Below are 13339 nucleotides of genomic sequence, written 5' to 3'. Positions count from 1 at the left end.
CTTGCTATACAAAGAAGCTCTCCCTATTGTTGGTTTATAAACTACTAGCGCAAAGCAATGCCCTGATCAAGCTCTTGCACAGGAAGAGAAGTGCAAGTTCCCGTCTTCTCCACATAACTCATGCTTTCTCTGTTGACTACCTGCCTGTTTTGTGTTTGGGACTAAAGTAAAATATGCAATCATTCTGTATATGTTGGACAACACTGATAAAGCAGTCACTACATTCAGTAGCTTGTAGGGCAAAGTCACTTCGGTGAAAGTTTGTCAGTTGGCAGTAAGAAGCTCGGCAATTCCACAACAAGAAGTGATACATTATTTTTAAGACCTAAGGCAACAGAAGGAGAAAGTCAGTTGTCCTTGACACTGAACCATGGAATTAAGAGTGTCAGCCATTGCTCTTACAAATATCTTACATTTCCAGGTAATTACATCATGCATCAGCTGCCTATACTCACAAATTCACACTTTTCCACCAACCGATAGAAAAGATTGAGAACACATTATCTCTGACACTGTTAGGTAAAACTACAACAGCACACAGGTAAGCACCATTATTACACTGAATTTATTTTTAAAGGAAGAAATAACCTAGATATGTACAGGTATGTAACAGGAAAGGTCGCTGATGGCAGAAAGGTCATTCCTGATGAAGGTCAGCCTCAAGATCCCAAAGAGCTATTCAAACATAAGAGTATTTTCTAATCTCTACAGCAGAAATAAGTAATAATGATCTATCATTGGAACAAGTTTCCTGTACCTACAATAAAAGATTTACAAAAAAATGAGTTTACTTGATAAATGCTGGTGGCATATCCCTTTTCAAGATCTGGTCTTCTGTTGTCTGCACAGTCTCTTTTCCAACCTGCAGGAGAAAGAAGTCACACTTAAGATTCAGAATTTCACTGTAAACCGTAGATGAAAACAAATAGCAAAACATCAACAAAAAAATTATTTGTACAAATGAAAATTCCTTTCACTAAGTTTACTGTTGCTGTGTCTGTTTTTGAGATCACCATATTTAGAAGTCATATGTTGCTTCCTGCCAACATAGGGACTTAGTTGTAAAAACTTAATCACTGAACTCTGAAGGCTTCCCTCCCTCCTAACCCCCACAAGTCAAATTAAGTTTGAAGTTAAAAAAAAACCCTACCCCCATTTTGCTATTCAACCCAGTCTATTAGAAAAATGTAGTTAATTACTGAGAATACACCCCACATCCACATTCACACCATCCTTTAGGCAAAAATAATTATGCAGAAGCTAATAAAGAAAGAGATAGAGTAAGATCTGGAGTTTTCTATACCCTAGCTCTTGTGTTATACAATAGAAGTCTTTATAATTGGTAGCTGGCTCTCTGGACTGTGAGATCACCAACTTGACAAAATATTTCCAGCTCCTTTGTTCACTGTATTTTCCAGCTGAATAAGCTATTCAGCAAGGCATCACAAAGCAGAAGGTCTTTAACCCAGACACCAGTTTGTGTTAAGAGCTGCCAGGCCTGCTCAAGCCAGACAAGATAGCCCTGAAAATCCGTGATTTAAAAATTTGCTGGTCTTTGACAGAAGTTGTAGTGTGCCAGTATGCACAGCACTTGCCACTTCTAATGCTGCACAGCCTTCCAGAAGCACTGTTTGCTTGCAAATTTATGCTGCTTGCCAAAAACTCTGTCTCCCTCATCTGGTCCTTTTCAGATGGGCTTTAAAGTACATTGGCCCTAGTATTTTATTTGGTTCACACAGAGTCAGCCTAGTCTACTTTTGTTTTTAAAATCTATTAGTAACGGACTCACAAGTAGTCACATAGATATTAATAAGTAACAAAGGGAAGAGCAGGTTTTTTATTTTTTATTTTTATGATAGGTTTCTGTCACTTATGCTCATTGTAGGCTCACTAATAGCCATGCTCCCCCCTAGCGCTGGGCACTGACTGCAGTGTTGCTTTGACTCCTAAACTTCATGGCAATGACTCAGGAGCACAATTATAAAAGCATCTCATGTCCCGTTTCTTGGGAAAGGGTTACACGACCCACCAGAGAATATGCCTGCTTTCTTCTAATTATTTCCATTGCACCCATGAAACACATTCTTTGTATTTCTCACATGTTTGTATGCAAACATGCATGATAAAGATGACACAGAAAAGAAGTAATTTGCGTAAGCTTTGGATTACACATCATTCAGACAGAAGGCTGTCATCAGGTGAAAACAAAGAGAAATACTTTATTTCCAAAGACCCATTAGGAGGAAATCCCATTGTCTTCAAGATTTATTTCTTTTGCAGTTATATGCATATAGTTCAGTTTCTTTAAAAAAATAAATTCTGAGGATATACAGTTTTTAAAGAAAGCATGAAGAACAAAGCTTGGGCAGAAGGGGCAGCTTCAATTTGAAGGTAATTGTAGCAATCATTATTGCTATTTTATATTGAATCATCAGTCAGGCACAACCAAGAAACAACTTCTGCTCAAGTTAAAACACACTTGATGCTTGACGTAAGTTACTTCTAGTTTTATTAGACCATACAAAAAGCATTTCTTCATTCAGTCTGGAAAGGGTAAGTCTCTTCTATACGAGGTTATATCTAAGTTCACTCCTCAAAGAAGCATTATCAACTAATTACAGATAGATGTATACGCACTATATATGCACTTTCTGTATTTATACATACACACATATATATGGACATTTTTGCTATGCCTAGGTAGGATCCTTAGTCTTCAAATGAAAGTAACAAATAGGATATGAGTCAATTCCCATTTTCATTTTTTGCAGGGAGTTTTAACCTCAAAACTTTCCTGAAACGAACACAGTCTTTGTCCTAAACTCCAAAGGCAGATCATTTCTCTTCCAAGTCCATCACGAAGCAAGAAATACTCATTCCTCCAATATCCTCAGCACTATACAGCACACAGACAGGACACGGGATTTCAGGCTGTTGCCACGAGACTTCAATTTAAAAGGTCCCCTACCTTTCTAGAAGAATACACTTTTTACCATATTTTAAGCACCAGTACAGCACATACTCACTGAATCTGTTTAAACATAAAACCTCGTGGCTCAAAGGAAAACACTTTATACTTACATAGTAATTAACCTTTCCAGAAGTTGCTCTTTGCATTTGCAGCCAAGGTATAGAAAGGGAATGTAAAGAACAAACGTACTCCACATACCATCTTACAAGCAAAGTCTCAAAACATGATGCCACATTCATGACTAAAAATACACAACCCCAAAGTAGTTTTGTGGGTTTTGTTTTTTAGCTTTGTGGTTAGGGGGATTTTTTGTTTCTTACTTTTTGTTTTAATAAGATCCGGTTTCTTCAGACTGAATTTTACATGGGCTAAGCAATTTTTGGACACACTGCAGTGTAACACAAGGTAGAGATTCACTCAACTCTACCTTCTCCATACTCCAGTGCCAAGGGAATGAAGATTTGTTACCTTCTCCATACTCCAATGCCAAAGGAATGAAGATTTGTATTTCTTTTTTTCCTTAGGATGTAATACCCACACATTCCTTATTTCAGACAGAAGGTTTGTTAAGCTTCATGCTAATACAGAACAATTATATGAGAATCCTGTATTTTATTTCTATCCAACAGTATACACGTGGAAAAAACAGGATTCCTACTTGGGTTTCAGATACTCTTACCTCCTAAGATAATTTTTCCCTAACTAACCAGAAAGCAACGGTCTCCATGGAATAGAAGCTTCTGCTTTTAAATAATACCGAAGTGGCCATTACTCATGGTTCTAAAGAAACTGTACCAGTTAACATAGTAAAGAGACCATAACTTCTTGAACACTGCACCTGCCCAGTGCAGCACAGAGGAAGGGAAGCTCTCAAGCAAAACTTACCAAGACAGTTTCATAGTTACAACTTCTACCCATCCGTATTCATTTCCACACTCTTTGGGAGACAAGAGGCAAATCAGTTGAATCAAGACAAAGAATGAGCTCCTCCCCTGCTTGCTCCCTGCTACTTAACAGCAAACAAGAGGCTGACAAGTCTAGAAATTTAAAGGAAATGGGACATGCACAAGCCAGAGGGCATACATGGCCACTGAACAGCCTTCTAGGAATGCAGCTAGAAGAACCAGGAGGAGTTTGAAATTTCCAGCTGCTTTTGGCTTTTAACCTTGCTTGTAGGTCTCATGCACTCTTATCTACCACTGATTAGTAAAAGATCAGTATGTTTTAAGCTTCCTGCTGGGGAGTATTTTCTCCATGGAAAAGGAAGAGGAAAGCTTTCTGATCAGGCTGGGGTTTTTCCTTATAACCAGTTTTGCAGCTTTTTATCATGTCTGCTTCTACTGCAGGAAAGACAAGACATGAGCATCCCACCAGGTCCCTTTCCCATTTCTTAGCCTGCTGGATATAGCAAAGAACAGCTATTCAATGAGAAGGGGAAACAGTTTCAGCTTCTGTAATTCTCTAAGAATTTGTTTAAACAAAGACACCACAAACACCCAGCAATATCTAGTTCTCTTAACTTCTGGAAGCCTGAAAGTACAAACTGCATGTACCATATAGAATAAAACACACAAATATTTAAGATGAGAGTCTGAAGTTTATTGTTTGGGGTTGTTTTTTGGTGTTTTTTTTCTTTTTAAACAAATATTCTTCTGAATGCCTATATTGACAATACCAATTTGACAATTTGCCAAAGGCAGGAAGTGAAATTTTCCTTGCAGCTTGTATTATTTCCCCAGTTAAAAAAAAAAGACCTTAAAAGAACTAGTTCTTGCAATGTTCCAGAAGCTAATGTAAAACATCTGTCATTTTAGCAAGGAGCCTAAGAATATTCCTGCATCATCATCCAGTGAACACATACAGCCATGGCTGTAACACTAGCAGAGCCTCAGGTTTCTCCCAAGGAATAAGCTACAGTATGAGTTTTGCTTGATGAAAAGGGGTCCTCCACAGGCTGCAGGTGGATATCTGCTCCACCAATAACCTCCATGGGCAGGTGGGCAGCCTGCCACACCATAGTCTTCACCACGGGCTGCAGGGGAATCCCTGCTACAGCAGCTGGGGCACCTTCTCCCCTCCTCCTTCACTGGCCTTGGCGTCTGCAGAGCTGCTTCTCTTACATATTCTCACTCCTCTCTTCTGGATGCTGCTGTGCAGGGGTTTTTTTTCCCCCCACTTCTTAAATATGTTATCACAGAGGCACTACCACCATCGCTGATGGGCTCGGCCTTGGCCAGCAGCAGGTCCATCTTGGAGCCAGCTGGCATTGGCTCTGTTGGACATAGGGGAAGCTTCAACAGCTTCTCACAGAAGCCCCTGTAGCCAGGCTCTGCCCTGGCAGCAAAAGAGAAGCAAACAGCACTTAGCTGTTTATGTTCACTGTTATCAGTCACCATATTCTGATTGCAACCCATGTTTTTATTTACAGTATCAAGGAGATCCAGTTTTTGGTATTTCAAGCTATTTCACTCAGCTCTTTCTTAGAAATACAGCTGTTGGAATTAATGTTGTTTTATTGTGACCTGACTTTTAGCTGCCATAATCCATGTGGTAAATGTTAGCAAAACAGAATTGCATACATCCTGACATAGCAGCAAAGCCTAAAACTTTGCCAGATGCAAGTCAAACAGCTTTGGGGTACATCATGACATTTCTTGGTCACACCTAAATTTCACAAGTCACTCAAAAATTATCATCAGATGACATAAACTGCTCCCAGTAAAGACAGAACTTTCAGCAAACCAAACAGAAGAGACAAGCAATGTGGAAGTAATTTTAGAAAAAAAAAAAATCTAAGAGAACATGTTTACAGGTTACTCCTCACAATCTAATCCTTCTCATCCAATAAGACTAGAAAGAACCAGTTATAATTAGGTACAATAATAATACAACCTTTTTTAAAAAAAAAACACACAAAGCTTTCTTTTTCCTTCAAAGGCTCTCTTGGAAGCATTTAACAAACCAAATTTCCAATTTCTTCATCATTCCACTCTCATCTTGCTTTGACTTATAATTGGGATTGATATGCCACTTGCAATTAGTGAGTTTAGCACTGTTTTAAGACACTTTAAGTTTTTCTACTAATTGCATTGGCCTATTCCCCTACAGATAAGAGACTGAAAAATAAATCCAAAGAAATATGCAGCTGAATTCTCTTCTTGCTTCTAGTTTACGCCAAACAAACAATGCACATATACTACCAGTGACATCAGCTAACAAGACCACTTTTCCTTCAAGCCGGGCATGAGCCTAAAGAGACTGCTGAATCAGAGCCTATTTACTTTGCCTTTCAGTTAATATGGAAGCTGTATACCGGCTCCTGGTTTTCTTAAGATTACCCTGGAGACTGCATTTCAGGCATAGCAAGGTACAATTTCAAAGTCATCTGGCAGTGAGTCAAGTAAATGAGAACACCCCAGCCATCTGGTCCCTAATAGCAGCAAACTGACCTACCTGTCTACACTGGTGATTAAGACAAATTCAATTGGCTTGAGGCTAAGGAAATCCTGCTGTCCAAGTAAAATACCTAACTATGAAATGAGAACCATATGGAAACCAGAAAGTGACATCATTTGGGTACCAAAAGACTTTTATTCATGCTGCTATTGTCTACTAACTCTGTTACCAGTACAAAGCTGAGGCTTTGATGGTTTAGCTAATTACAGGATGCACAACTTAAAGGATACAAAAGGACATACTGATTATGTGAGATTTTTTACATAACTATTATAATTTGGAAATTAGTTCTTTTATCAAGAGAAGAGCTGCTTCTTCTAAATCAGTGCTTCCAGGTTAGAACTATTTTAAGGCACTGTAACTCCACTTCAGTCAAATAACATAAGTCAGCGCTGGCCTTTGAGCATATAGAAAATTCACCCAGAAAAATAAGATACAGCAATTGTCCTCCACAAATGAGATTCACAGCTGCAAGTAGCTACTTCTACCTTACATGGAAGTCTAAGGAAAGTGCCCGATACCAAACAGCATGCAGGCTCCAAAACTCTTCCAGTTCATTTCCATGTACCCAGACCTGTGAATCAGCACTAAGTTTCAGGGCACCTCTTAACATTAATCCTGCTGAAGATGTATACACAGATCAGTATTATGCTAAAAGATAACACATGTGATACCATAAAACTAAATTCTCTCCTTATTCAGATGCTTGTCTGAAAAGCAAGCAACCACCAAATACCATCATGCTGCTGGTAGGTTTGTGTTATCTTTGGCAGTCTGCTAATATCTGCACATTTAAGAGAATTTTTGTTCTCCCACGCCCCCTCACCCCCCAGTAATTGAGATACATCCCATCCCCCAGCCTTCCAAGCATCAAGTAGAAGTATCTAGAACGTTTACTTAAGATTAAGGCTTTTCGGCTCTGTTAGCAACAGAGTAAGAAGAAGCCTCACCACAGGAAGTTCACAGATCATATCAAGTGGAAAAAAGATTTCTTCCTAGAGACAGCAGAGTGGCCTGCGAGAATCTGTGTTTCTAATATAGATAAATATTATAATGGTCTCTAAACCATCCAAAACTATAGCTTCACATAGCTAGGAACAGACTTTCTCCCCAGGCTGTTTTTTTTCTTTTACCAGGACAACAAACTAAATTGGAGCCAGCCTCTGTAACAACGTTATTAAATTGCTATTTCACTTATCCATGTTGTTGGCACAGAAAACATTCAAGGAGCTGAAAAAAGAGAGTTGGCCCTTTGCCAAGACAGTTGCACTCCTGGATTAAGTTTTCCCAGGTGCAAGACCTTACACTTGTCCTTGCTGAACTTCATAGAGTTCTTGTTAGCCCACTCTTCAAGCCTATCCAGGTCTTGCTGCAGGGTGGCTCTCCTTTCCCAAGCATCCACTTCCCCACTCAGTTTGGTGTCAGCAGGAAAACTTCATCAGGGTACACTTGATCCTATCATCCAAATCACTTAACGAAGATCATAAGCAGCACTGGGCCCAATATCAATCCCTGGGGGACCCCACTTGTGACAGGCTGCCAGTTTGAAAGAAGATTATTTACCACCACCCTCTGGCCTGTCAGCCAGTTCCCCACCCACCACTTGTCTAGATTGTAACACATCAGTTTCTCTAGGAGGCGGCTGTGGGGAACCACATCAAAAGCCTTGGAGAAATACAGTTAGACAATGTCCACCACTCTCCCCTCATCAACTGAGCAGGCTACTTTGTCATAGAAGGCGATCAGGTTTGTCAAGTACAATTTGCCCTTGGTGAATCCGTGCTGGCTTTTCCCAATCGCGTGCTTCATTTGACTTGTGATAGCCCCCAGGAGGATTTGTTCCATAACTTTCCCAGGGACTGAAGTAAGACTGATGGGCCTATAATTTCCTGTGTCCCCCTTTAAGTCCTTCTTGCAGATGGGGTTGGCATTAGCCTTCTTCCAGTCTTCTGGGATGTCCCCTGATCTCTACAACTTATCAATGATTATGGAGAGCAGCCTCATAATGATGTCAGCCAGCTTTCTTAACACGCTCAGGTGGATAACATCAGGGCACATCAATTTATAGGGGTCAAGGTGCTGTAACAGTTCGCATACCAACTCTTCCTTCACTGCCAGTGGGTCTGTGTGTGCATCATTTTAATATAACACAAATTAAAATGCAGGTTGGCTACCAGACACTGAGTTTGAGGATCTTTTGTCATATGCAAACTTGTACTGACTTCTGAATACCAACACTGATTTTCCCCTCTTCTACAGAAAGTTCAGCACTGCTTCCCTTATGAGCTCCCTCCTGGAGCATCAGGAGTTTCAGAGTAACAAATTTTTTTTTTTTTTTTCTTAAGTTCAAGACAGTAACAATTCCCTGCAGGAAGACGAAGTTTATAGGCATGAGAAAGAAAAACCAGTTTTGAACACCTCTGACAGCAGAGGAAGGAGGAATACCAATCATCATTGATTTTAAGACACAACAAAACAGAATAAGGACTCACTTTTAGTACCTGATAGGGGGGATGCATTTATCAGTAAGAGGAAGTATACTCACCACCCCACCATTTACATGACACTGCTTTTTAATGTGTTCTAAATGCAACTATTTTGCCAAAGCCACTGCCATGAGACCACTCTTCATTCCAAGCAATTCTGAAATTCTTAGAACAATTCCCCCCACCTCTTCCCATGACACTGTTCCAAGTTACTGAACTTGTTCTAATCTGCCCGTCACAAGTGCTGGCTTATTTATCTGCAGCCCTGTCAAGCAAGTATCTATTTCCATTATCTTGATGGGTTACAAAGACTAAAAGGGCTTAGTACTGAGGCAGAGAAGGAATACATAAGAGATGCTACCTTAACCTATTTACTTAAGTCAACCTGCCGGTGCAGGAACTAGACAGAGTTCTGTTCCTCATTGGCTTTGTTTAATCCTAGCATTTCCCTCAAGGGAACCATACTCAATCTAAAATTAGCTTTATTGATAAAGTAACACTTTTCACTGAGTTTTTAATATTATATTAACAATATCCTTATGTGTTTACTAAATGGTTGAAGCAACAAAACTCATAGCAGTTAGCTTTTGGCATAAGCCCTCTCACAATAAATGTTTCTTCACCAGCAAAATATGTACTAACATGGTATTTCATAGTGATTACCCACCTTCTGTACCATATTGGACAGTTTGTCTTTCGTAAGAGTCTCATTTCACTTGACTAACAGTTAATTCAAGTGTACAGTAAGTTAATGGTATAAATCACTCCTCAAATATTAAATGTGATTTTTTAATTAGCTACAACAATATCTAGTTACATTAAATAGAATAAGGACCAGAAAGAGTGGGCTGTTTTCCAAGGGACAGTGCTCATTTACAGCACCATTAAAAACTTAAGTGTGTCAGAAACTTGGTATGAGTAATTATTTTCCAGCTTGATTTTGTCTTCAGTGCTTGTGACCACTTATACCAGCTCTGCAAGGAATTGGGCATGTAGAAGACAACCCACTTATGCACAGAGGCATCACAAAGAATTTGCAAACTACTACAAAGCAGCTACTCAGCAGAAATGACTGATAGACGATATTAAAAATCAAACAAAGAAGTGTCTGATCTGGCATTAGTTCTGAGTTAAATGAAGACTTACTTCGCTGTTAAAATTAGTTTTAAATAAGACAAACTTACTATGTGGTCAAGTAACAAAGTAGTTTTCACATCCAAAGAAGTTTTGAAAACAACTACTTTCAACAGCATTTGCTATTTATTTCTTGACTCACACTGAAAAAGAAAGTTATTCCTTGAATAGATTAAGTGGCAAAGGCTAATAAACTATGGCATAGCAGCAGATGTTACCAACATAGTCAGAATCATTTACTACAGGATGATATGAGCAATAAGAGTGGTATAATCTAGCTAATTCCTAGTTGTCAGTGGTTCCTTTGAGAAATCAGGTCTGTAGAATGAATTAAAAGATAAAAGTTCTCACTCAGAACAACTATTGTCTTCCATGCCATCTTGAGTAGAATCTACTCCTAGCCACTTTTACAGTCGACATTCAGCCATTAAAACCTATTGTTGGAGCCAGCCTGCTTCCAAAACAGTGCTTTGGACTAACGTTAATATACATTACATTCTCTATGTTCACCCAATTAAAGCATTTGAAAGCATTACTCTTACTCTTGCAGTCCCTTTTGGAAAGCTTAGTTCACATAACATTGCAACCCGTGGGACTTTTCTTTGTACCAATGGATTTGTTCGGCCCTATTACTGTAGACAGCAGCATCTGAACACGCGTGATGGGATGGACAGACTTTCTCAGTGTAGCTCTGCAACATGAAGCTACTACTATTCTCAGTTGAAACAAAGAGGGGAAACTATGTAGTGTAAGCAAGCAAATTGAAGGTTACAATCCAGTACATACAAATATCTAGGCTAAAACTGCTTATTTTGTTAAGTTCCCATGGTCATCAGAGCTGGACGAAGTCTGGCTTCACCTCTTGCATAGAAAAGGGATTGATCCTAGTCACCGTTAGTTTGAAGTTGTACAGAAGTAAAGCCTCTATACCTGTCTTTAAAATTAATCTTTAAGTTTGACACTGAGTCGTAAAGAGACATCAGAAAGTTCAACAACTTTAAAACAGGAGGTTTTTTCCACTGTAATTTATCAGCTCTAAAATGTCAGCATTTTAGAGCTCCATTGTGCCAGGCACTGTGCAAATACATAATATTATCCAGTCGTGTCACATTAGAAGAATGTTGACAAATCAAATCCACATTAGAATAAGGATGTTAAAGTGCCACCAACACTTAATAGTATATAATTGCTACCACTTTGGGAAGTTATAGGTACCATTTTTAACTGCTTAAATCCTTTCAGAAGTTTAATAGAAATTAATGAAAAATCCTTTAAATCTTTGTAAGGTAAGCATATGTAGAGATGTAGTTCCTTTACCTGCTACAACAATGCAGTTGAAAAGGGAAACAGCAGTATTGCTGCAAATTTGACTAAAAGCATCTCCTACAACAGGAAGCTACACTTGTTCCCAACAACACTTTGCCCTATTTGAGGAAATTGCTCCAAATTTAAAACTCTGAGCAACCACTATACTCTGAGTCAGAAATACAAGGTTTTGGGCCAGCTAACAAGAGAGCTGGAAAACCTGTCAGAATAAGTGAATTACACTCAATTGTGAAAGCCGAAGGAAGCTAGATACATCAAGTTTAGAAACCCCCTCACAGTCTACTTCCTCCATTGCCACACAGTAACAAGGTTAGTAGTTATCGTCATCACCAAAATATTTAAAACTAATAAGTGGCGTGCAGGAAAATTTGCTCTGTGCAAGAGTGCAAGACAACCATATAAAAATCTGCCACAAGAAAGGCTAAGCAACAGCTCTTTGCAGCAGTTAGTAATTGCTTCAGGGTTGTAAAGTCTCTTTAGTGTTTCACTATCTTGAGTAATTGGAGAACAGGTCAGAGACTCCAACTGCCCCTCTCCCAAATTGCCAGGCCAAATTGTTATGCCAGACATTAGCTTGCAATTGAGAGATAAAACACCATATATATATTAATTTTTTTTGCTTTGAGCTACAATAATCATTGATGCCAAGCTGGGAAGATTTAAAAAAAAATAAATCAGTATATATAAATACATTCCTTCCTGCTGCATGGAGAGTTGGGTGGGCTCGGCTGGTCTGACAGCTCAAATCCCAGGGGAGTCTAGTCAGAGGGCTAAGGAATGCAGGTTTTCTCCAGCGTTAACTTGAGAGGTAAAAGAAATGCTATGCAATTACCTCCTCCCCTTGCCTCCCGCGCCCCCCCTCCAAGAAAGACTAAAGTCAAGCTGAAACCCAACTAAAATTTACTGAGGTTCCCACTCTTCCCACCCCTTGATTTTTTAAGAGAACTTTTTACAAGCGTGACAAAGAATCAAGCAGCACTTCATCAGTTGCTACAGTTAAGTCAGTTGTTTGGCAGTTACTAGCGCTTCACAATCTAATTTTTCTGGTCATTCTATCAGGGCAAGCTAAATAAAAAGTGACCTTCTCGCTACTACTCTGGAGTTCGAGAGAAAGTCCATTTGTTTATCTGCTACTCAGCACAACTATTATGCTGTAAAAGCTGCAAAGACAGCTAGACTTGTGAAAGTGATTTTTAGTGTAGTCCAACAAATGCTAGTCAGTTTATAACTTGTTCTCTTACCTAAAGCCTCATAAAAGTTATGCAGCAATTTAAGAAAGTGTTTTTACAGTTGAGAATAAATTTTCTTTCAAGTATTGAATGGTTTTGTGACCTTTTTGTAGCCAAATCAGCTTTTGAAGACTTAGCTGAAGGATACTTAGACACATGTACACACATTCAGAGGTTGAAATGGGAAACATCTTTTGAGATCAACCTTGAGCAAATTTACCAAAAAAAAAGTAAGATTTTAAAAGGAAATAGACGCACCAAAGAAAGCGACTTTCCCAGTAACTTCTGACTGGGTGCTTGAAGCAGCATTTTTATAGGGATAACCCCTCAGATAAACATTCAGTAGACCACACGCTTCAGTATTAAAAACCTCTCCTAAGCAAGTTTAGATGACTACATGGCTATATGTTAGCAACTGACAAGGTTTCCATAGAGTTTAAATAGGAAGGCTGAACGTGCCAGCTTGCATACAGCTAAGCCTTAGCACTACTTGGTTCAGTCAATTATGTACTACTATATCCCATTATGAGATTAACAGTTTAACCATTCATTGTGTATGCATGGACAGATATTTTACTCATAAATGGTAAGTCCATTTGTTCAAAACCTAACTGAATTTGTGGTTACCAGGAACCAAATCTACCAAAAAACTCTTGCAACTCACAGGTTATCTGGCTGTCACACATACTGACTATCAGTCTGGTTGAAGTCTGTTTCTGCTCCTTTCGAGGAAGTAT

At 39.0% G+C, this 13339-nt stretch overlaps 1 protein-coding gene across 5 annotated transcripts in view; it reads right to left on the bottom strand.

Moving 5' to 3' along the window:
* Positions 1–13339, bottom strand: part of VCL (vinculin) — a 61744-nt gene that overhangs the window by 37019 nt on the left and 11386 nt on the right. For all 5 annotated transcript variants that reach the window (XM_063338319.1, XM_063338315.1, XM_063338316.1 and 2 more), the window contains exon 2: positions 792–862. In XM_063338319.1, coding sequence (XP_063194389.1) covers positions 792–862 — 71 coding nt within the window. The remainder of the gene's footprint in view (positions 1–791; positions 863–13339) is intronic.

Source organism: Chroicocephalus ridibundus, chromosome 6, assembly GCF_963924245.1.
Source record: "Chroicocephalus ridibundus chromosome 6, bChrRid1.1, whole genome shotgun sequence".
NCBI classification, from domain to species: domain Eukaryota; kingdom Metazoa; phylum Chordata; class Aves; order Charadriiformes; family Laridae; genus Chroicocephalus; species Chroicocephalus ridibundus.
Note: the sequence above shows the minus strand (reverse complement) of the source record. Positions and strands in the feature narration are given on the sequence as shown.